Here is a 26,979-nt window from a genome sequence, read left to right as displayed (position 1 = left end):
GTAGTATTTCTAACATGGAAAATTGAGAATTATACCTGTATATATTTAGAATAACTAAAATATAATCAATTAATGGTTTGAGTATTTATTTATTTATTTTCACAATACCTTTATTGCTAGCATTCATTAATGACAACATGTAATTACATAATGCATTTCTCATTTAACTCATTTTAATGGAATCAGTCCCTTTGTACATATATTTTCCCTCTGCATATCCTGATAATCATTAGAATTGATACAATTATCAGCACTTGCAGCCGTTTCCTTGGATATGTTTTAAACATGCACAGCAAATTTTTATCTAACTTTGAGCAAAGTATAATTAAATAAGTGATAGTATATATGTTAAAAGAATATTTACCTGTGAAATGTAATACCGGATCCTGCTGTTCTTCTATTTGTACAGCCGAAAGTGACGCAGGAATTTACCATTTTGGCAGGAATAAAAATTGCTTCTCGGAACAATATTGCAGCCGTCTACAAGATGATAGAAAATGTAGAAATAAAATGAAATGGCGGGAAAAAGTGAAGGAAAAAGCGCGCGAAGAATCCACGGTCTTTAATTTACGAAACTGGGTGTGGCTAGGTTCTGCCTCATTGGCTGAAGAGCTCGTCAATCTTTCTAAAGCCACGACTACTAAGGGCATGCTTTCCCCCACTTTTTGGCTTCACTTGGACTGCGCGCAGGGCATCTCCATGTATTCTAACCTCCTTGTTGATAACACATTTTGCTTGAAAAGTAAACAAAAGCACCAAGAGACGAATGCCAGATGTTAATCGTTGTATTTCAATATTTATGAGGAATTTCATCGATCTAAATATTTTATAAACCATAAGATAATTTACTTCTTTTTAATAATTTAAAGAAAAAAACTGCCGTACAAATAAACTAAGCTAACAGAAATTTGTTTCGTTATTAAAAAACACATATGTAAAATATCTGGCATGCAATTGCTACTCAACTCGTTGTTTTGTTGCTGCGGTGTTGTAGGGAACATGTCTGTTTTAAATAATGTTTCGATGTCTTTAAATCGAAGGATTTTAAGTATGTTTCCTCAAATTTTGTAGACGTATAATCTTAAGTCAAAAATTTTTCATAAGTGGGAATCTTTTTATGTATTGATATTTCAGATTAATTCAAAATGCTTTGATAATATTAGTTGCATTTAGCAAGTATAGTGTTAAATGTACTATAATTAAAAATTCACTTATTAAAACCTGTCGTATTACTCATGATAAACAGTAGAATAAGATACAATGGTAGTTTCTCATGAAAACTGTGTAAAATGCACTGTAAATGTCGCCAGATGAGTTCCATCAGAGATAGGATGCCTTCCACCCATAAATCAGCATTCACACGTTAAAAATATGTATATGTATTGTGTACGAGTAAATGAATATAATTTTTAAAAATAAATGGTTGGATGATTTCCTTTTTATAAGTATTAATTCATACACATTTTTCAAAACTAAATTTAAAATGTTTTCTATTTAAATATGTATTAAATACTCCATATGTAGCAGTCAAGCTACAGTTGTTATAACCATTTGCATTCTTCAAGACCTTTAATCATATACATTCCTCAGGACTAAATTTAAATATTTTCTATTTAAATATGTGTCAAATACTCCAAATTCAACAATTAGTTTGCAGTTGTTATATCTAATAAGTAACACCTCAGGAATATGATTATTTTTCTCTATATCCTAAAGATAGAAACATACTTATTTTCTGAAATGCATCATTTCAAAATTAATACCTGTCATGTGATTCTTTTGTAATGGCCTTGGCTGTTGCATGTAACATAACAAAAGTGAAACATTTTGGGGGGGCAAAAATGTTAAATTTTGCAGATTAAATCCTTAACTGACCACTTATGTGTTCTGTAATCTACAAATTTTTCTCGTATTTCTCCTGGCTACTAATATGTCATTTGCCACTTCTTGCTTACTTCAATGATATTGCTGTAAATATATTTTTAAAATGTGTATAATTACTGAGGAACAGGTTTGCATCTTGTGTCAGTTTAGCTTCTGTGTTTACTTCAAGAATGTTTTGCTTAGAACAAGGTTCTGCTCAACCAGCCGTGACTGCAGCTATTTCATATAACATCTGCATCGCTATTAGAAGTTTTATGGGTTAGAGAGAAGGGTACCCCTTGTACTATCACCAAGTTGTTTCATTTATGGTAGCTGGTTTTCCAAATGTGTAAAGTGTATATGAGCCATTTACCCTTAGAAAGTCCTCCATGAAGGAAGGCATCCCTCCCCTTAGGCAGTTAGCCCTTGAGGCTTTGCCATAATCACACACACATTTATGGTAGCTTGAGTAGTTGAATGTTATGGAAACCTTATTATGACATAATCGGTTGCATGTTTGCGGTAAATTCATAAGGGCTTGTGTGTGTGTTGGTTAGGAAGTATATTGCTTGTTTTGTGGTTTAGACGATAAAATGGCTAAATGTGGTAAGATTAATTTGAAGTTTCTGTATGACATGGAAAGAAAGGGAAAAAGAGCATTGCTTGACTGGTGTGTAAATGAAGGTTTACTTAGTAGCCATTATTAAATGTCCTGTTTGTAGGAAGGAAATGCGTATGGTCGAACATTGGATGATAAACGGCGCTACGGAGGATATTTTTTACTCTTGTTATTTTGGCTTTGTGTAGTGGTGATTTTTGCCACTACCCAAGCCAAAATAACAAGTCAAAGAATTCCACAAACTCGGTGTCCACATACCGCCAGTACTCATAAATATATTTTTACCATTTTATGTTATATGTCTAAAAAACATTATATGAATTTTTCTATCAAATATTTAGCATCACCATTCAAGTTGTATTTTTTCTGCCAGTATTAAGATGGCCAGTTGTGGCTAAAGCAGCCAAAACAATAGTATGTCTTTTGCTATGTTCCTGATGGCTAAATGTAAATGTAAGCTCTTTTTTTTTTTTTTTTTTTTTTTTTTTTTTTAATTTTCTCCTTTATATAAGTTTAGGCTAATTTTACTTAAAAAGCCCTCAATAAACTCTGGATATGGCTGATAACCCTGTCAGTTTTTTCTGAGTCAGTAAATTCCATCATTCTAAGGTTGTTTTGTCTCAGTCAGTAAATTAATTTAATAAGAATTTTTCTTCCTATCAAGGTTTGAAAGGTCTATTAACCCCATACTCTTTAATTCCATATAACTGATCCATTTTTTTTTTTTTTTTTTTTTTTTTTTTGGGTTGTTGTTGTTGTTGTTGTTGTCTGCAAGCTGTGAAAGTTGATAATTAATTATGGCAAAACAATCTTCTAACTTCAAAGAAGACAATATTTATGATATTTGAGCTCAGATTTGTAGCTCATATGAATTTAAAAAAAAAATTAGTAGCTATTGAAGCACATACCTTTGTCAACAATATAAAAACAAACTTTCCACTTTTTTACTGAATTTTAATTAGAATGTATATTTTTTAATTAAGGTAGTACATATTATTCAGTATGTTTATAATTTGAATTACAATTACAACCTAATTTTTTCTGTGTGTCCTTTTATGCAGTTCAAAAACTTGGAAAATGTTTCTGTACTCGGTCAGCAGCTAGCGTTATAAAAAAAGAAGACTCTAAAGAAGCTAAAAAATCATTTTCTCAGTTAGCAGAATATAGGTGAAGTAATATAATTTTATTTTTATTGTGCTCTCAGAATTAAATTTTCATCTGCAAACCATAGAAACATAAGAGAGTTTCCTATGATATGGTATATTTTCATTTAATTATTGTATTAAAAAAGCATTATGACCATCTTTTAATATCTATTCAATAACAAATAAATAAAAATGCAAATTATGAAAATTTGTTATTACTATTTAAAATCTTTTTATTTTTGGATGTTGTTAATCCTTACTTTTAAAAGCAGGAATGTCATTTGAGTAGCTTGCAGTCCACATATGCATCTCTTCTCGTAAATGGCATTTTGAAGTCCACAGCATGGTGAACAAAATTTTGTACTCTTCCGTTATCTGAATAGTATTCAGAAACATATGTATGTACGTATGTGTGTTTCTATATACACACATGCACATGCATACATGCAAATATTTCTGAATCTGGTTTCAATAATTGAAAAGTCCATCAAATTTATTATTTTACCTCTTAACCAGCATATATTTTTCATAAAATTCTTTCAAAAATTATTTTTTTAATTATTTTTTATGCTGCATATTATTATTCACAAATTTCTGAATTAATCGGTATTATTTTCAGGAAATTTTTCACAAAATTTTATTTTTTAAGCAATATGAAATGATTTAATATTTGTACTTTTTTCATTCATTTACCTTATATGTAGGTTTCTTCTCATACACAAGCATGGCTAAATTTAAAAAATAAACTACTGCATTTTATTATTATGCATGATAAACTACAGTATGATATAAATAATTTATATCATGCTGTATTTTATAACTTATTATTAAGAAGGTTATTTTATTCACATAAAATTGTATACTGACTTATCAGTAATTACGTTTTCAAAACTTAACAGTTTTTCTGTTGTATGTTAAATCTCAAAATGGTTTGCATAGGCCAAAACTTGCAAAAGTTATCTGTATCTGAAAAAATACACATTCAAATTTGTCAATGCTAAAATCAACTTTAATGACACTACTACTTATTTTAGAAAAGTCTGCAATAGAAATTAAAAAATACTACACAAAGCAAGTGTAGTAAAAAGCTGGGAATCATCAGGACTTTATTGATTCCAGATTTAAAAAATTTCCAGGTTTTAGATCATGGCTTTAAATCTAGTAAGATGGTATGCTAGTTAGTGTTAGAAGATTTTATGAATGTAACAATGATGAAATAGAAGATCAGATGAATTTACCTACAGTTGTTACAGAAAAAGTAAGGAAAGCCATTGAAATTTCGATAGCTTTTATTGAATCTGAGAAAGATATTAGTTGGCAGTGTATTAATTGATTATCTTGAGAAAATTGTCTTGAAGAAAATTACACATCAGAAAGTGTAATCAGACTATTTTTGTTAAAACTTATCAAAGATGTCACTCATCATTAGCATATTTGCTGCATATAAATCAGTATTAATAAAATTAATGCACATAATATTGACAGAAACTTCATTTTGAATTTTTCCGTTTTCTTGCGAGATAATGCTGTACTAATATGACATATGAGAAATAGCGGTACTCTTCTGTTATTGGGACCAATTCCACACATACATGTATAAACATGTGCATACATACATAATTTTCTGAATCCAGTTTTCCCAAAACAGAAGAATACAGAAATAGCTTACTGGATATGTAAGATAAATATTTTAACCGCTTGCCTGATTATCCCGAGTTATCTCAGGTTCATATATATTGCAGTTAATTATTATCCCAAGAAAACTTGGTCGAATCCCCGTATGATTTGTTTTATCACAGTTTTACTCTGCCTGAAGAAAATATTCAGCTTTGATTGGCAATTTGCCAAGTTTTGTTGGTTTTGCCGTTTTTTTGCTAGGACTGGTCTGTGTTTTTCCTATTGCATAGTATACGTCAGCTTGCGGATTAGTAATGTATAAAGAAGGATAGTTGCATTGAAAAAATAAAGTAATGGCGATGATGCAAAATAGCAAAAGTGATGATTTAGTCCCAGCATTAGTCCTTCATCACTCAGGCATTTTGCATATGTTATTCCTGCTGGTGAAAAAAAATCAAATTCTGTGAGACAGTGTGCTCCTATAAAAAAGATTCCAGAGGTAAGCCAGTAAGAAAAAAGACCAGATACCAGTATACATACTGTCAGGTATCACTTTGTGTTGTCCCTTGTTTCAAAAACTAATATTTAAATTTTTTACCTCGGATAGTAAACTAGCATTAAAATTAAATGCTTTTACACCTGTAAAAAATTAAAAATTCAACTTAAAACCTGCATATTTTGTTTTGTTTTGTTTCCTTGTATTTAATAATAAAATTTTAAAAAATGTGATGATTTTTTGCATTTTTTTTTTTTTTTTTTCCAAAAAAATTTGTAAGGAAATCAGTTAAAAAATATTTTTCAACTTAAATATCATAAATGAATTTAATTGTATTTTACTGAGAAAAAATGTGTAATTTTTCCCTGTATTCTAGATATGTTTATCCTGAATTTTTGCCTGATCCAAAATTTGAACACCGGCATAAGATAAGAGAGAAACTTGAAAGACAAGATATGTTGAAAAGGAGAAGAGTTATAGATATCCCTGAATTTTATGTTGGCAAGTCTATTTAATTCTATCATTTTTCTATATTACAGAATCTTTTAACCTTTAGCATCTTATATATATTTTATATATTATTTAAATATGAGGGGTGATCCAAAAAAAAAGTTTACAAGGCAAATGAAAAAGTATTTATTAACAATAGAAACAAGATACAAATGGGAATCAAGAGACACGTCTGGCCTTCACTTTTCCACGTAGTCCCCAAACCTGTTTAGGCATTTGTCAGAACGTTCGACCAACTTGTTTATCTCGTCTTAGTAGTAATTAGGGCCCTGCTCATTGAGCCATTTCTTGGCAGCTGTTTTCACTGCATCGTCTGAGGTGAACCGTGTTCCGGATAAGTATCGCTTCAACGTCGGAAAAATGAAATAGTCACTTGGAGCAAAAATTGGGGCTGTATGGGGGGTGATTCCAGACCTCCCACTTGAACCTTTGCAGCAATTCCTGAGTCTGGTGAGCTGTATTGGGCATGGCATTGTCATGCAAAAGAATGACGCCTTTGCTCAGTAATCCAGGCCGTTTGCGTCGGATGGCTTTACGCAATTTCGTTAAGGTGGCACAGTAACGATCGGCCTTAATGGTATGGCCATGTTCCAAATACTCGATTAGGATAACACCAGTCATATCCCAGAAAATGGTTGCCATCACTTTACCAGCAGAGGTGTGATCTTAAACTTCTTCCTCGTCAGTGATCCAGTGTGTTTCCACTCCATCGTGGCTCTTTTGGATGTGGGGGTGAAGTGATGAAGCCATGTTTCATCACCGGTAACGATGCGATCAATGAAGTGTTGGCCATTTGAATGGTATCACTGAAGAAATGTGAAGCTGCACATCATTCGAGAGGCCTTATGCTCCGCGGACAATGCACATGGAACCCAGCAGGCACAAACTTTGGAATATCACAACTCATCGGTTACGATATGCTGAACGTTACCATAACTCAGGTCCAACTTTAAGGCAATCTCACGCACAGTTACTCGTCGATCCCTTTGAATGATTTCTTCAACACGTGCCGTGTTGATATCCGTCCTTGAAGAACTTGGACGGCCGCTCGCTTGCATATTGCAGTTTTCCACATGCTCCCTGCCCGCTTGATAAGAACGACACAATTTCGCTACCTGTTGTCTTTGTCCCCGTATACCTCGTCTGTGAATTTCAGATTCGACCACATTCTTGCCCCATAAGAATCGAATTACGGCTTGCACCTCTATGCGAGACCACTTTTCTAGACGTTGTGCCATTACTGTCGCTCTTAAGTGTCTGCGTACTGACGCTACTTACTTGTAGAACCGCTGTAGGACAATTAGCGCCATCTGTCAACCACCCTGGGTGAAAACATTCGCTTCACAATTATTTTATTTCAAATGCTTCTGCTTGTAAACTTTTTTTTGGATTAACAAACGTACTTATATGTTATTTTTAAAATTTTTAAAAAAAATTAGATTCCGACAGTAACATTTTGGTTTAGCATATGCTTAATATTTTGCATATGTACAGTAGATACTTTTTCGTAATAAAGCATGTGGAAGATTTTGATTTGTAATTTCACTTGTTGCTAAATTAAGTACTCCCATGTTGGAAGAAATATACTCATTTATTAGTGTAAATCTGTATCACCAATAATTTGGCATTATGGCTACCTTTTTGATTTTTTATACATCTCAAACTGAAGCATTCTACATTTACTGAGTAACTAATATATCTGATGCCAACCTGGGGAGCGAATTTTTATTATTTTTCGCTTTCATCACCACATGATTATCAACTAATGCCATCCTGAGAAATGGCTCACACAGTAATGTCCAAAACATTTTTTTTATTAATAATTGAATACCAAACAGCATGGTAATCTTTTATGTTGACATTATGCTTGGCAGCAATTGCAAAATTCAGTTAACTGTGCTACTGTTTGTGTTAAGAATAACTCATCTGTTATGCAAATAAGCCTTAAGTACATGTGGAAGTTTATTTATTGTGAACTCAGATAAGTACATATAATTTGAAGGTTTTCAGATATTGCAAGCAAAAAGTGAAAATCTCCAATTAATGGAATTTGTGGAGAAGTGGTGATAAATGAAGATTTTTTTTGTTTTTTCCCCAATGGCAGATTGTGAACAATTAACAAATGTAACCCAGTTTATTAATCTATACAAGGCCGGATGTGGTGGTCTCTTTATTATGGAGGCACCTAATAGGTGCACCACCTTCACCTTTCCTATGAAGGAACAGACAGTTACAACCATGCCTTCTCCGGGATTCAAACCCAGGCCCTTCAGCATCGCAGTCAGCTTCTCTGACCACTATACTGACTGGGCGGCTAATAAATGAAGATTATGTAACTGAATTTTTCGTTGCTATGATAGCGTCCCAAGCTTCAGTCAATTAACAAAGGGCAAAATATGTAGTGTAAATGCAACATATTAATTTTATTTAACATGTATTTTCCTCATTGGCAACAACAGTTTTTTTTAGAACGATAATAATTTGAACTGTAATGTTTTTGAGCAGTAATGTTGACGGTAATGTTTCTGAATAAAGCAAGTATCTAACAATTAATGTTTGACCGAATGTGTTTTTAATAAAGGAATTAATTAATTGCTAACATTTCAGAAGTGGGATCAACTAGAATAACTCTCTTTGGAACTTGATGTAGATGTCCTTTCTGATATTAAAATTGTAGGCTTAAGAGATATGATTTTGAATAGTAAGAATTATAATGAAGACTTTACTAAACAAATGCTAGATAGAATTATAAATGATCGTTTAGACAGGGAAAAGTTAAAAATTTTAGAAAAAGATAAGCAAAGAGCATTTGAAATGGAAATTATAGAAAAAGATAAGCAAAGAGCATTTGAAATGGAAATTATAGAAAGAAGTAAGCAAAGAACTTTTGAACTTGAAAAATTGAAAATAGAAGCAGAAATCAGAAGTAGTAATGTAAATGATTCTGTTTCTTCTAATGTTAGTAGAAGCAATATTTGTGATATGAGTAAATTAATGCATAAGTATGATTTGAATGAAGGTGATATAAGTTTTTATTTAGTTTTACTTGAGAGACAGGCACGATGTATTGGGTTAGAAGAACAAAACTGGGTTTCTCAGCTGTTGGGTCTATTGCCTTATGAAATAACTCAATTAATTGCCCGTGAATCAGAAGAAAAAGCTAACGACTATGAGCACGTTAAACAACTGCTACTGAGAAAATTTAAGTTAAGCCCTGAACAGTTTCAGCAAAGGTTTGTTGATCATATTAAAACATTGCGTAATACGTGGAAGGGCTTCACGTTTGAATTAAAAATTTATTTTGAAGAGTGGCTTGCTAAATGTAACAGATTTTGACTCTTTAAAACAACTTATTATTATGGATCAATTAAAGGAAAGGGTCCTTGCTGCTATCTGAGACCATTTCATTGATGATTGGTCTAAATTCATTAATCCTGAAGAAGTTGGCTGAAAAACTAGATGAATATGAAAATATTCGGGCAGGGATAAAAGTACTTCAAGTAGAAAATAAAACTTTTAGGCATAATTCTAAACCTAAATTTGGTTCTAAATTTTATGAAGGATTCTATAATCAGTATTCAAGACACAGAAATGTTAACGATTCTATGCAGACAGATGGTAATTTCAAAGTGGGTTTTAAAAACAGATTTGAGAATAAATACAATCTGAGAGATAAATTTTATAAAACAGATGAAAGGAAAAGGAAATATAATTCTAGCATCTGCAATGAAAAGGGTGAGCCGAAATGCTTCAATTGTAATGATTATGGACATATAGCGACGGATTGTCCTCAACCTAAAAAAGAAATTATTTGCAGGGAATGTAATGAAAAGGGTCATACTTTTAAAAAGTGTACATCTAAGAATCCAGACTTGATAAATGTTAAAAATAATTTATCCGTGGACCAGAATTCAGGTGTTTCACCAGCTGTATATTTAAAGTATGCTCGCGTCAATAATGGAGAAGAAATTACTGCAATCATAGATAAGGGTTCTAATTCATGTTTATTGAAACAGTCTGCAGCTAAGAGACTGAATCTTATTATAAAACCAGATGTGGAGGAATTGTTTGGCTTTGGGAACCAGAGTAAACCAGCCGCTAGAACATTGGGAAAAGTAACTGTTAACTTAGAGATTGATAATGTGGAAGGAAAGGACATTACTGTTCTAATTGTAGGAGATGAAACGCAACCATGCGACTTATTAGTTGGTCGAACATGGATTGATTTACCACATATTGCATACGCCAAGATAGGTAATACCTTGCACGTACGCTATGCTAATGATTGCCCCTTTCCACAGTTGCAAAATGATAGCAACACTCCATGAATTAAACTGAAGGCTTCCCAAGAAACTCAAATCGAAAGTAATATGGTTAATTTCGTGAAAGTTAAAGCTGATTAAATAAATAACGGTTATGTTTTAATAAGTGGATCGGAAGATGAGTTGGGCTCATTTTTGGAAGTAATACAGGGAGAAACAGTGATACCAGTCACTAACTACAGCGATGAAAAGGCAGCAACTCTTGACTATGATGGAAAGTTTGAAAATATAAATACTGTAAAAGTCACTAATTCCAAAGGTAAAAAAATCACTGAAAAGGAAAGGGACTTCAAAGAAAATCGTTAAACAGAATACAAGTGAAGAAAATAAATATTCTAAAGAAAAAACTCGAAGTGATAATATCAATAATATTAAAGAATTGTATTCTAGTGTTTTTAGTAGTTTAAAGTATAACTACTGATTATATTGCATATATTTGGAACACTTGTATGAATATCTCTGAGGAAAATGTCTATTCAAGAAAAGCATTATAATCAAATGCTCAAGAAATATAGTAAGAGTTATAAAATTACAGCACTTGAGAAAGAGTTTAATACAGGGAAAGAAAAAAGTTTACAAAGAGAATCTGTAGTAGATAATTTTGCTGGTGAAGAAACAAAATTAAGGGAAATAAGTTTGTTCAGAAACAAAACAAAAGACAACCGGGGAAAGATATTGCAAAAGGAAATAAACCTCGGGCAGATGTAAATCCATCTGTAAAGCAATCTAAGATAAATGAGGGAATAGACAGATCTCCTAAGAAAGAAGAATCTTTCTAAGAATCTCCTAAGAACCTGGACCAAGAAAAGTACGAGCCATATTAAACTTTCCTAAACCAACCAATGAACATGAAGTTAAACAATTTTTAGGTCTTACAAGTTTCTTTAGAAGGTTTGTACTGAAATACGTAGAGAAAGCTGAGCCGCTAACGAGACTGATGAGGAAGGATGAAACATTTCGTTGGAACGAAGATCAGCAAGAAGCATTCAGTACTTTAAAGGATCATTTAACTAATGAACCAATACTAGCATTATATAATCCCGAAGCAGAGACTGAAGTGCACACAGACGCGAGCAACAAAGGGCTGGCAGGAATGCTGTTGCAAAAAGGTGAAGATAGAAAGTGGCATTTAGTTTATTGTGTGAGTAAAGGAACAACAGAAACAGAAAAGAATTATCATTCAAGCAAATTAGAATTAATGGCTATAGTTTGGACTTTGACACGACTTCGACAATTTTTAATTGGAATCCGATTTACGGTAATTACAGACTGTCAAGCTTTAGTTTATTTAAACGCCCAATAAAAGCCTAATAAAAGGTTAATAAAATTTATTCTTATCAAAAGAAATATAACAGAATGCTGGAATTTTTCTCAGAGATATTCATACAAGTGTTCCAAATATATGCAATATAATCAGTAGTTATACTTTAAACTACTAAAAACACTAGAATATAATGCAATGCAAAGAGAAAGCTAATTCAATCTCATGCTGAACTCACAAAAGATTAACAGCAGCAGCTAACTAAACAACTGAGCTGAGATATTCTCTGTCTGCCTTTTTAAAGCTTTCAATCAGTCCCAAGGGAGTTAGTAATTTCTTTGCTTCTCGAGATTTCTGGAAACCAACAAGAGGACGGAATTACAGTTGCAGCTAACAAAGTAGTCAGTTACATTTATTCAATTCCAATACAAATAAAAGAGATATCCATTTATTCAATGCATGTGCTCTTATATTTTTACTTTTTTGGCATAGCTTTCTCTTAAAATTTATCACGTGCTGTAATGCATGGGAAAATAAAACAATTTTAATTACAATTCTACTAAAATTAACTATTTAAATACAAAATTCATAACAATACTATTCCAAAAACCTTTGTTGACCAACATTATTAAAAAACTGGCATACTTTCTTCTGTTCTAGATTCACTTTACATGTCATAAAGAGGATTTAACAAATATTTTATCTATTATAAATTTTATTATTTCAGTCTTAATTCCACACTTTAGATTGTTTCATACAACCCTTTTCCTTTCCTTGTTATTCTGATTGCACATAATGAATTCAGTTTCGTAATTATAGTTTATCTTAAGTCTTTTTTTAATCTGCCATACTTTCATTCCAAATCTTGTCATACTGCTGAATAAAAAATTATTTCATTTTATTTTGATGTTAATTAATATAATTGAATATGCAATATAAAGAATTAAAAGGCTATTTATTTATAGAACACGGGAAGGAATTTACATTTTTGACTAAATAATTTTGGTTTTGCATACTAGCACTATCACCTCAGTAGAAGTTGCCCAGTTTTCAAAAATTGCCAAAGTAGCAACCATGGCTTTAACAGTTTTAACAAACAATGCTGCCCCCCTTTTTTTATTGTTGTGGTGCGGAATATTCTAAGTTCAGCTTCTACAGATATTTTTTACCCTGAACTCAGTTTTAAAATACAGTCAAAAGTCGTTAATTCGGACACCCATAATCCGGACCTCAAAGCTACAAACTTTCTGCGCATGCGTCGCGTTGACGCATTTACGCATGCACGTAAGACCTTTACGCGCACGTAAATTGCATGTGCACAAGCGCATAATATGTTTACGCATGTGCGTTTAATGTATAACGGACAGTATAAGCTAAGCTAAAATTATCTAATTCAGTTAATGTTGCAGATTGCGTTGTTCCTTAATCTTCGAATTGGATCCGGCTTATTATTTTTTGCAGACTGTTAGAGCAATTTTATAAAAGTAAGCTTGAACTTTCGATTATGTCAAATAGAATTTCCAATATATATTTACTAATATGTAAAGGATATACAAAGCGAAAGTATGTTTTGAAATCTGAAATCTGTTTATCAATTTCACGCTGCTCTGCGGCAGGGGGGGGGATGCCGTGGCACACAATGTATTGAAAGTTGATCTGTCAGCACTATCCTTATCTTCAGGGCAGATGTTTTTATTTTATTTGGCTTATAATTCCTTACTAAATGTAGTATTTCATCTCGATGTACTCCGTCTTTGATATGAGTTAAATCAAGTTCCTCGTCATTATAATTTGCTTCCGATAGCAAATAAAGTGACAGAGAGGTTATTGAAAACGAAAACATTTCGATTGACAAATTAGTCGGTATTCTCGGCACAGCAATTATAGGACTTGAACAGTGGAACTTTGTAACTAAACAAGAAATTATGTCTGTTTAATGGAATTAAAGAGAAAGTATTGTCACATGAAATGAAGCAACTTAAACAACTTACATTGAAAGAAATGTTTAATAAAGTAAACAAACAAATATTAAGCTTTTTCTTTTTGTAAATTTTGATACCCTTTAGATCATAATTGTTCTTTATTTCATAAATTACGGTTTCATATTTTTAATTTTGTAATTTCTGCATGCCATCTTACCAGATTGAAACTGATGATCTGTAATCCGCAAAAATCGATAATCCGGAATCGCCGAAGTCCCGACGAGTCTGGATTAACGACTTTTGACTGTATACACATGTAGTCTGCAGTACAAAAAACTGAGGTAAAAATTTTCAAGGAATGCAGTATTGTTCCATAAAATTGCTAAAGAGAGCAGTTGCTATGAATGTAATTTTAAAGTGATCAGTGCAAAATTATCAAAACAAAAGAAACAGAAAACCTTTTCTATGTAGGCTTATTGATTTTCAAAATAACTACCTAATTTAAACATAAAATATATAAGATTTTTTTTTTCCAATCATAAGTCACATTATTATTATTATTATTATCTGTTAAAATTCACCAAGGTGGTTGTGCTGATACTTAAGTATCATAATTTTTGTATTATTTATGATGTTCTAATGGTACTCATCATCAAGGAAAGATGCACAAGAGACATAAAATCATTAGTGCAAATTGCAAATTATTTATGTGCATGTTTGTAATCTGTTTAAATTTTCTACAGACAAAGCTATGTTTTTGGTAAATAAGTAGTTTTTGATATGGTTTACAATTTTTGTAGGTATGCTAGGTAATGAAGTTATAATAAAAAATGTTCATTTGTAACTGTGCAATCATAAATCAGTATATGTTATGCTTTTTAGTATCGACAACTCTCCTTTTCTCTGAATCCCCCCCTAAATCAACCCTTTAACGCACCCATAAAAATTCAGAAACTGGTCTTTTTACCCTTTTATTTTAGATCAATCTCTTTTCATATCTTTCTTTATTTTAACCCAGAACTGTAGCAGATATATTCTGCTGCATTCATGTCTGAAAAAAAATTTGAATGTATTTACTCAGGAGCACAGAAATAATTAAGTTTGGTGTCCCCAGTTAACTCAGTTGAATGCATTAAAAGGTTAAAAACAAGTTAAACTGATTTCTCCCCCTTCTCTCTCTCTGTATTGCTGAAGTCAAACGTTACATTATTTATGTTCACTGTTCTTTCTAGGTTCTGTCCTTGCTGTAACTGCATCTGATCCATATGCCCCAGGAAAAGAAACTAAATTTGTTGGAATCTGTATTTCTAGAACATACAGTGGTTTAAGAGCTACTTTTATCTTAAGAAATGTAGTTGATAAGCAAGGTAAATATTTTGTTACTAATGAAATATATACAAATTTATTCACTTTTATATAAAATTTCATAAGAATTGATATGTATTGTTTTCAAAATATGTTATTTCTCACACTGTGCTGGATATCACTATTTTGAAATCAATTTTATGGTTTGAGAAGTTCAGTTACTTTATATTGTACTACTAGTTTATGTGTTTGCTAAAAAGAATATTAAAGATAGAGTGCTGCTTTGAAGATTCTTGAAATTCATCAAATGCTGAAGTTTTTCATATTTGAAAGTAATAATTCCAATCCCTTTGAAAAGAAACTAGCACTTAAAATTTATCATCCATTTTTACTTCATTCGTGAAAGAGAAGAAGGGGAAGATTACAATAAGCTGATATAATTCTCAGTTACCGAGTTTCCAAGTTAACCCCAAGTCGGTACTTGCGTACTATGATGACAACCTTGGCAACATTTGCCGATAAAAATGTTCATTGGCGTTTTTTTATTTATGTTTATAAATTATTTTAAATATATTTTAAATATAATATTTAAATTCTTTTAAAAATAAAAGGAACCTAATTATGAAGAACAAAAACTTGAAAAAAATCCCAAATATATATATAAGTTCATATGTATATATGTAAGATATAAGAAAATATGATAGCTGTTTCAAAAAAAATGTTGCCGACCTCAAAATTAACATAAGAAAATATGATAGCTGTTTCAAAAAAATAATTGCGGACCTCAAAATTAACATTCTAAATTTGGTGATCTGCTCCTAAATTTATCTCTTCTCACAGGTTCCAGATTTTTTTATCTTATGTAATATTTTAATGCAGATACCTCTTGTCCAATCAAATTAATTCTAAACCAAAACACTGAACTGAAATTTTTCCGACTCCCACCCTTCTTCCTCTGAAGTTCTATGATATTCTTCCCTTTTTAGCATAAGCTCACCTGCTGGTAAGATGCTTTTCATCCATGCTGCTGCTTGCTTGCTTAAGATGACGTTGTACTTCAAATTGGAACTTACTGTATTCAAATATAATTAGGAAACATCTTATCTGCAAAAGGATGGTTTGATATATGTAAAATAATAAAGATTGTGATTTTTCAAGATACGTTGTGCTAAATTGCGTCATCATGCTTTCCAGTCTGCTACCTTCAAGCCACTACGATCTTCTCACTCATCTACGCAGTATCTAAGCTGTTAAAAAGTTCCACTGTTTTCATGTACGCATTTTAAAATCATTACATACATATATATATATATATATTCGGGATTTTTTCAAGTTCATATAAATATATATATATATTATAAATAAATGTATATACACTCAAGAGCCAAAACATTATGACCGGCCCTACATTTTGCGATAAACGCGCCTGGATGATGTGGAAGGCACGTGATCAGGTGGAAGTGGTATTTAACTGCTGCTGGAGAGTCTGAAGAATCATTCTTTCACTTACTTCTGTGTGTGATGGGAAAGGCTGCGGATCTAAGTGACTTTGATAGAAGGCAGATTGTAATGGCTCAATGGCTCGGAACAAGTATTTCCGAAACTGAACGACTCGTGGGTTGTTCGTGATCTACAGTTGTTAGTGCGTATGAAAAGTGAATGAATGACAGTGAAACCAGCAGTAGACGACATGGTGTTGGACGTCCACACGCTGTCAAAGAAAAAGGTCGTCGGAGACTGTCTCGCATGGTGAAGCAAAACCAGAGCCAGACAGTGGCTCAGCTGACAGCCGAATACAATGTAGGGCCAAGTAGAAAAGTATCGGAGCACACTGTTCAGTGGACACTGTTGGATATGGGGCTACGCAGCAAACGTCCCACTCGTGTGCCTTTGCTGACCAAGCGTAATCGCCAACTGCGCCTGCGCTGGGCCCGGGGACATCGCGACTGGTCCGATCAGTGGGAGAGAGTTGCCTGGTCAGATGAATCACGGTTTGTCATTCATAACGCTGATGGCCGTATCAGGATACGCCGTCTTTCAGGCGAACAGTTGCTCCTTCAATGCACAGTAGGTCATACACAAGCCGGTGGTGGCAGTGTTATGCTCTTAGGGATGTTCTCTTGGGCGTCTCTGGGACCCATGGTTGTGGTAGAGCATACCATGAATGCTACAGGGTATCTGAACATCATTGCGGACCAGTTGCTTTCTTCCATGGCCTCTGTTTTTCCAGGTGGAAATGGAATGTTCCAACAGGACAATGCCCTGTGTCACAAGGCTACAGTTGTGTTGGAGTGGTTCTAGGAACATGATGCTAATTTCCAGCTAATGTCCTGGCCGCCTAACTCACCGGATCTCAATCCGATAGAACACATTTGGGATGTTATGGGACGGCAGCTCAGAGGTCAAAGACCACCAATTCGCAATATCTTGGATTTGCGTGACCGTTGCTACAACATCTGGTACAATCTGTCTCCGGCCATCTATCAAGGACATGTGACATCCATGCTAAGGCGGGTTGAAACTGTGTTGCGTGCCAAAGGTGGCCCAAATTGTTATTGACAGGTGGTCATAATGTTTTGGCTCTTGAGTGTATATATATATATATATATATATATATATATATATAACCTGTATAACCTACAAGGGTTGACAGTTTTGGCGAAATATCTAGGTAGTCATCATAGTATGTAATTACCCCCAAGTCTCTCTTTTCTTAATAAAATAAATAAATAAACTAAATATTTCAACTGCAGAAAATAATAGACAATGCAAACCTTTACGTTGTTGTATAACATTTGCAATAAATATTTTCACAAGCCTGCTAGTTTAGTATCTTCAAAATAGTATTGTCACTGATGTTTGCAACTTTTGAAAAAAATATTGTAACTGATAATGATTTAATTATTTTTCTTTATTCTATTTTTATTTCAATTATGAACTATCTTGGTTATAAAACTAAATAGAATTCCCCTCCCCCCGGTGTGTTCCATTAAAAATAATATATAAAAATGTACCAGTTTGTGCTTCATATTTGCAGTATAATTCTTGGCCACTAAGCTAATTCCTTGTCAGTGTTGTTTTAAACTTCATCATTTCAAGTTCATAGGAGGTGGGACTACCATCTCCAGTTTCCACTCAGTTCTCGGTATTGCAGTCTTTTGAAGACCTGTTTAATAAGGGCTTAATATAAACACTGGGAGTAATTCCTTCTACTCTAAAGACATTATTTTTATAGTGCTTAAAATTCTTTAGAAATGCTAATTTTGCTTGATTTCTTTTTAAAGGCTTTTATAAGATCCTTACTGTTCAGACTTTTATCATTATTTTTTGGGTGAAAGTGAAATTTTAAAAACATTTTGTTTTTTTTTTTTATTTAAATAATCTTCTGCATTCTTAACTAAAATTTCTACATTCCATGATACTTCACAGTAACACTCATCCCAGAAGAGCTGTTGTTGTAAAGGGCAGGGCAAGATTCACGTTAAAACTAGCTTTTACTGGTTCTTTAGCTTATGAAATATCTACATGCATGAATTGATTAACCATATCTGATATTTTTCCTGCCTAATAAAATTAAAGCATTTCTAAGAACTTTTGGAAGCTTTTTGATAAAGTGAGGTGTGTAATTTTTACATAGTTTAGTTCTTTGGTTTAGTGTACCTGACCTTTCTGGTAAGTTTTGAATGATTTCATTAACCTCTCATGCTACTTTTACTCAGAGTAATAACATTGTTTTTTAATATTTTGCCATTTCTGAAAAGTGTGTGTTCAACAGTATTTGGCATGGAATCCAACAGTATTAAGGCTAGATGAGGCAGCAAGATGATAAATATAAATTGATTGATTCTAGTAAATGGATCAATCAATAATCTCTGCCTTGCAGCAGATTTTCTTGCTCCTGCAAGGCAGAGATATTTATATCATCTGGATGAGCAAAAAGCTAGCAAACAAAATGATGCTAAAAGTCAGATAAGAAAATTAACTGATATTGTGTTTGATGGTTCAAAAGTATTAAATTAAGAAAGAAAAAGACATAAATGAAATGGGGAAAAAAATTTTTTTAAGGATTAACTCAAAAAATAAGAAGTATATGCTAAAAAATTAAATTAGTGCAAACGTTTTATGCTGTTTAGTTTTCAACTACTATGTACTTATTTACATAAAAAAAAAACTGTTTATTATTCTTTAATTCATTTGGCATACTTGTGTTTAGACTTTTAATGCCTAATTATTGTTCTTATTCCTTTGAATAATAGATAAATAGATCTGACTGTCAACTGCATAAGCTGATATAAACACATGGATATGTTCATAATTCTTCTGAATATTTTTGTTTTTATCTTTGGCTATATAGGGATATTTGCTTTATTAGGTTAAGTGGTTTACTCATTCTTTTTAGAGTTTAGCCTAGCATTGAGGCAAATATTTTGTGTATCATTTAGCAAAACATTTTTTATACTTCAAATAGCAAGGAAAATATAATGATAAAGGTTTTCAAATTAATTTTGACAACTGCCAGAGTATTCCTCTCATAATGTGCCAAAAAATGAAGTAACTGGACCACAAATTAAATTGATCTGAATTTTTTCCCCAAAGTTAGGAAGCAGTCTTAGCAGTGCAAACTGCCCATCCCAACAAGGTTGTTAGCACACTGTCCCAAGAGAGCAGTTCAATGATTGAGGTGCCCATTGCAAAAGGGTTATAGTCATAGAGCAAATTACTACCAATGAGCTGTTCTGATACATTTATTTCTCTTCAACATTAGACAGGCTATGATTGTTGTATAGGCTCAATGTTCCTATATTAGTACAAACCAATAGTTACATTAACTCTTCATCACTTTTCTTGCGCATGAACCCTTTATTTCTTCTCTGAGTACTTCATCAAATTGGACATGAAAAACGCCAAGAACTTTTTAGGTTACTTTTATGTAGCTTACTTTTTAACTTTTTAAAAAATATTCTATAACTTTTCATTTCTGTATTAATATGAAAAAAAAAACTTTTCAGGTGTGGAAATTATGTATGATTTATATAATCCTCGCATATTATCTATTGAAGTTTTAAAATTAGAAAAAAGGTTGGATGATGAGTTGTATTACTTACGTGATGCTGCACCAGAATATAGCACATTTCCTTTTGACATGGAACCAGAATTTAGAGTTGAAGGTGAACCTGTTCCAGTCAATCCTTTAAAGGTAATTTTTAGTCCATGTTATCAAACATGTTTTTCAGTGTAATTTCCTTGTTCATAAAACATTGTCTTGCACTTTGTATTGCATTTCTTCCACAAAACTAGATTTTTCCTCTTTTTTTTAAAAAAAATTATTTATTCTTTATGTATGAATATTGTAATATTTTTTTCCAATAGAAATTTCAGTTATTTCTGACTATGTGTGCAACCATCTAAATACATCCATATCAAAATTTGATATTTTATTCCTTATTATAACTGCATTCTCTACTTTTTAGTCTGTTATTTAAGATTTCCATAACAGTGAAAAGAAGCTGTTTGTTTTTACTTTTCCTCCCCCCCCACAACAATGTCTTTTAATCTATGCTGTAGGCAGTAATAGCAGAAATTGGAAAATATATCAAGCAGACTGTTGCAATAGTTATCTCCATAGCAACTAAAATAATTGCTATTTAAATTAATGCAAGAAATTAATTTTTTGCCTCCTTGGACTCCCAATTGTGGCTAAGACTTAAATACTCAGACTTTTTATGACCAGAGTAATAATTTAGCTAGCTTTGACACTGAAGAAAGAAACAATAATAAGCAGTTTGTATAAATAACAATAATTCAGTTTTGTGATAAGAACACATCTTATCGCAAAACTGAATTTTTCCAACTTTTCCACTCCAAATTTATTTACATAGATAAGTGACAGCGTATAAAAATTATGCTGTGGTTCTAGCTGTGTTATTCCCTGTGGTTGATTTCTTTGGCAGATGGCTATGTGTATCGGTAGAAAATCTAGTTTAAAGCAGTTAGTAGTGGCATGTCATTAAGTAAAAAAGAAGCAACAATTAAAAGTTGCTCTGTCAAGTTCCTCTAAACAGTCTGAGCACACAGTAATCCAGGTTTCATCAGCTGACGGTTTTAATTGAATCAACTTTTACAGTCAAATGAAGAATGTGCATGGGATTGTATGTAAGTCACATAATGCAATTTTGTATAGTGATTATAAACATAAGCTGAAATACCTAGTCATCACTAAAGAATTGGTGCTCTGGATGCCCTTTCAAAGAAGAATTTTTGTATAATTACCCAGAATATGTTAGGTAAGATGTCTCTGAGCAAGGGAAGTGTTAACACTGTTCTTCATGAAAATTTGCACTGCAACAAGATTGTGCAAAATGGATTCTTAAATATCTCACTCGGGCCTGGAGTCTGTGAATGCATGTTTGTTTCTGGCATCTGCTCAATAACCGCATAGAGGGAAACAACTTTCTGCAAAAAAGCTAGTTGAAACATTTAATATTTTTTTCTGTTCTTGGCAAATCAGAAATTGTAATCAATTTTTAACACAAAGGTAAAATAAGTAATTGCTTAATATGTGAGTTGTTAAAAAATGCATCTTCTAATACAACTCTGATTTTTTCCTGTTTCTACTAAAATTCAATAAATACTATAACTGTTTGAATTTCATTAATGTAAAGTACCACTAGGCAAACAGCTGTAAAACAGTTTATCTTCTTTCAGAAACTTGAGGTCGCCAGAAAATTATACATTGCTGTCTGACAGTAAAACATCACATGCAGGACTCTTCCATGAAGTTCTTTATTAAAACAGACTAACACTCTAGTAAGAACTTTGGGTCTGTACACAGTCACCTGCTGAAATATAGAAGAAAAAAGACAGAGTGTGTCATCTGAACACATCTTAAACATTTATGGACATGTTTGGTCTCCTTGTATACACATCTGATTCATTTTGGTGGATATTTCAATCTCGCTTCTAAAGCATTTTTATATAGAACTCTGAAAACATTAAAAGACATCTTCAACAGCTAATAGGTTAGAAAATTTGAAAGTGCAAATTTGATAACTTCCATATGCACTTGTCAAAAGATTGATACATTCAGTTATGACTTTTTGCAATAAGAATAATTGTTTTGTTTGGAAATACATTTATATGTGAACAGTTTTAAACCTAGTTGAGAATTATTATAGTGTAAAAGAAGAACTCAGTTGACTGATGATTGTCTCCAAACCATGAGGAAGGTAATTTCTGGTTATTTTTCTCCAAGGCTGAGAACTTTATCAAAAGTGAACTGTCATCACGTAAGGCATGAAGCTGTAGTAAAAAAATAATGAAGCTTATAATTATTTATTTACAAGCATATGCTTTTTGGGGACTGAAGGGCTATGTGTAGAAGAAAAACTTAATGGATAAAAGAGGATAGGTTGTCATTATTTATGCTCGACTTTTACTTAGCTTGGAAATTTTCAAAATTTTTTTATTTTAAGTTATTTAGTTGCTAATTCGGTATATTAGAATTGTTAGAAATAAATTTAAGCCTAAAAATTTGGTATTTAATTGTCAATATATATTTTTTTTAATAAAAAATTCCTGCTCTTCAACTGTTTTTAGATTCTACATTGAGCCTACATAAAATCTGAGTTTGCAACCACTATTCTAGAAAACACTGGCAATAATAATATTTTGAGCCAACTTCTAACATTATTTGCATAAATTAAAAATATTTTTAGTTTAAAGAATTTTTCTATGTTGTTATTAGGTTATGAGTCTAAACTAATAAAGCTGTGTGAGAATAGTAATGATATATTTTTAGCATTTGAAAACTTATACAATAATTGTGAAAAGATCTTTCCCCATACCAGTTGTAGCTAAATTATAAACTGAAGAATGTTACACACTAGTAAGTCACAAAGGAATATCAGTGGATGCCACTTAGAAAAAAAAATATCATTGAATCATTCTAATTTCCTCATCAGTTGGCAAATTCAAAATGACATTAAAAGTCTAAATTTTGAAATTAAATAGCTTGGTCAATTTTTTGTCATTCAAAAGTCAAATGTTTTGTATTTTATTTTATATAATGAGTATAAAATTTTTCATAATACTTTCTCTTTAATTCTATAAACAGACATAATTTCTTGTTCAGTTACAAAGTTCTGCTGTTCAAGTCCTATAATTGCTATGTCGAGAATACCGACTAATTTGTCAATCAAAATTTTTTCGTTTTCAATAACCTCTGTCACTTTCTTTGCTATCAGAAGCAAATTATAATGACGAGGAATTTGATTTAAATCATATCAAAGACGGAGTACATCGAGATGAAATACTACATTTAGTAAGGAATTATAAGCCAAATAAAATAAAAACATCTGCCCTGAAGATAAGGATAGTGCTGACAGATCAACTTCCAATTCATTGCGCGCCCGCGGTGGCGTTAATGATAAACAAAGTTTAGATAAACAAACATTAAAGTTTAGATAAACAAAGGATATGCCTTTATCCATTTTTTGCAGCAATTCCACTTTTTGTTTAATGGATTTCGAAACATACTTTTGCTTTGTAGATGATTTACATATTAGTAAATATATATCAGAAATTCTATTTGGCATAATCGAAAGTTCAAGCTTACTTTTATAAAATTGCGCTAACAGTCTGCAAAAAATAATAAGCCGAATACAATTCGAAGATTAAGGAACAATGCACTCTGCAACATTAACTGAGTTAGATAATTTTAGCTTAAACTTATACCGTCCGTTATACATTGAACGAGCACTCCTAAATGTATTTTGCGCACAAGCATATTCACAGCGTAAAGGTCTTATGCACATGTGTCAACGTGCCGCATGCGCAGAAAGTTTGTAGCCTTGAGGTTCGGATTATGGGTGTCCGAATTAACGGCTTTTGACTGTATTTTCATTTCCAAATTATATTTTCATTTCCAAATTATATTTTCATTTCCAAATTATATTTTCATTTAGTAATTTGCAAGGATATTAAATTTTCGTATTATAACAGATTCCTGGAATTTCCAATAACAGATGCAAAAATAGATACTGCAAATTAAAAAACTAGTGAACTGTAAGTTCTAAAACTATTACATATGCCTAACCCTCTAAGCAACACAGGAGTTTGGATCTTGGATCTGTCATGAAGACCTGTATTTAAACAGCATTTATTAGTTAAATTTGTATAATTACTTATTTTAGTCTCAGTTTTCATACGCTTGTGTTCATTAAGATGACATTTACATTATTAAAGAAAATAAGAAAGTAAAATATTTTAAATTATAAGCTAATATCTACCAAATGACAAAAAATCTCATGATCGGATAAAGCCGATCATATCTCTTAGAGGGTTAAGGCAAATTCTGAGTATTGTTGCTACAGTAGGAGTATGAGAATAGATTTTAATAAATCATTTAATATTTTAGGTGAAATTGAAGCCCCCACCATGGTGTAAAAAATGGGAACAAAAAAATTTAAAAGGTGTAGAAGATTTTGAAGTTGATGCAGTGAAACGTAGGCGTGCTAAAAAGACTTTCACACCTTGGGAAAAGTATGATCTCATGAAAGAATATCGACGTTGTATTCCTGAAGAAGATCAAATAGATGTATGGGAAGATGTTGAAGCTCACAGACAAAAATATCCAGTTAAACGTCATTTATGGAAAAGAACATTACAAAAAGCTGCTCCAAAAACTACACGAAACTCTTAATTTGTATTTTTAGTTCATTATTGTAACACCAGCTCAAACTTATTTTGAATGCTATGAATGTGTAATTTTCCCCTTCAGAATAATTGCATTGCTATGTAAATTGTACTAGAAAATATTTAATGTTTATACCTTACATAACAAACACTTTTTCTCTGTTGTACCAGGAGAACAGACAGACATTTATTTTTTGACAATCACACAGATACAAGAATAGTCAAATGAGGCTACATTCTATTGCATACACTTATCACATGAGTCTTCCCAGATGGGATTGTTGTTAGCATTGCTGACTGCAGTATCAAAGGTTTCGCGTTCAAATCTTGGAAATAGTGTGGATGTTTGCAAGAATATTGTGTCTGTGCTGCAAGAGGATACTCAAAATCGTCTGGCAAGGTCGCCTTTGAAATTCTAGCTTGGGAAAAAGTTATTCAAATATGCTTTTTTTATTATTTAATTTTAGATGTAATTTCTAACTTTATTTATCTTTTTTAAAGTTTGTAATCTTCATCATATTCTGGATTTTGCCTTGTTATATTTCACGAGCATAATTATTCAAATACATGTTTTAATTTATTATATTATTTAATTTTAGATATAATTTTTAATTTGTTTTGCACATTTTAACCTTCATAATTTTAAACTAAGTTATTATATTTTCTGACCATATACGTGACATTTATGTATTACATAACTTAATTTTAAGCATAATTTTTAACTTTTTGATCATTTTACCTTTTTAGTAATTTAAAACATACAATGAATTTTAATTCATTTCTTATAAATTCTGATTACAATAATGTTTTTGAGTTTATTTATTTTACTATTTCACTTTACATGATTTTTCACATATTTTAACTTTACTGAACAAACCGAGATTTTTAAATTAAACATATTATTTTACAACTGCTAATTATTATTCATATACATTTCATTGAATAGTTCTTGCCTAGTATATATTTTATAGTTCTATTTCAATTTACATGTTATAGCTATCTTATTCTGTAATAGTCTTACCATTACTAACTCTACTATTTTGCATCATTTATATGTGCTATTATTCACTTCACTCACATTTTCAACCTTTGTAATTTCCTTATAATTTTTATTTAACTTAATATTTTTCATCTATATAGTTTTATTTGATTTTACACAACAAGTTTTTTTGCCATTATTTTAAAGATATAGTTTAATATCTTTTATATTTGAATACATGTTTTTAAGCTCCCTCCCCAGTATCATGTTTAATTTCAAACCCCAGTTACTTTTAATAAATATATTATGAATTTTTAGAATGAGGTCTCAATTTTCATCTGTAAGTTTAGATCCATATTAACTATTTTTGACATTTAATACCTATTAATTCAATATTTTTTGTTAATTTATTGCATTTATATTGTTATTTTTGCATTGTAGATTATTATTCTAATGTTTGCACATCAACCTTCATGAACGGCTTTTTGAGGAAAAAGCATTTATTGACATTACATATATGACAAAATGACTTTTAAAGTGAGCCTTTTGCTATGCAAAAACTATTAGGTGCTGTTAAGTTTATTTTTTATTTATTTTTATTTTTTTTTTTTTTTTTTTGTGTGTGTGTGTGTGTGTGTATATATATATATATATTTAGTAAAGAAATATTGACCACATTATCTCCCACCCACTAAGTGAATTTAAGATCATATAACATTATATATATATATATATTAGAGAAGAATAAATTTTTTAAATGAATTTCAGTAATGCTTAGGACATCATAAAAGTCAGCATTCACTGTGTTATTGCATGTGTCATCAGTTATTTACATTAATTAGTCTAAAATCATCATTCAGCACATGTAATATATTTTATTTTACTAGTTAATACTCTTACTACAGTTGAATAATTAACTGTTAAGAAAAGGGTTCCCTATCTGACAATATTTCAGTCACATTTAATAGCTTTTTACAGAACTCACCCTGAGTTATGTTCAGTAAACTCATCATAACTCTTTTTTATTTTTTCTAAAGCTTCATTTATTTATCTTTCTGTATTGTACCTTTTAATTGACTGCAAATAGTTGTTGTCAAAATGTGGGTAAATGTATTCAATTCTCTACTTTCACACTCATGATTCATTTAATTCATAGTTAACAACATTTAATATCATGGTTAACAACAGCAGACCATTTCAGACATCAATATGGAGCTACATGATCACTGAATTTTTCTACAAGTTGC

At 31.5% G+C, this 26,979-nt stretch overlaps 1 protein-coding gene across 1 annotated transcript; it reads left to right on the top strand.

Annotated features, from left to right (window-relative positions):
* Positions 1-905: 905 nt before the first annotated feature.
* mRpL19 (mitochondrial ribosomal protein L19) lies at positions 906-24,865 on the top strand. The gene is made up of 6 exons (XM_035360192.2): positions 906-1,048; positions 3,544-3,649; positions 6,117-6,241; positions 14,988-15,122; positions 20,070-20,257; positions 24,476-24,865. Exons 1-6 carry the CDS (start codon positions 949-951, stop codon positions 24,758-24,760), a joined length of 939 nt encoding a protein of 312 aa, XP_035216083.1. The 5' UTR covers positions 906-948; the 3' UTR covers positions 24,761-24,865.
* The last annotated feature ends 2,114 nt before the right edge of the window (positions 24,866-26,979 follow it).

The sequence above is a fragment of the Stegodyphus dumicola genome, chromosome 5 (genome assembly GCF_044657685.1).
Source record: "Stegodyphus dumicola isolate Sdum_Otavi_A_Nest chromosome 5, ASM4465768v1".
Lineage (NCBI taxonomy): Eukaryota > Metazoa > Arthropoda > Arachnida > Araneae > Eresidae > Stegodyphus > Stegodyphus dumicola.
The sequence above is the reverse complement of the archived record's forward strand: the minus strand, read 5'-3'. Positions and strand labels throughout refer to the sequence as shown.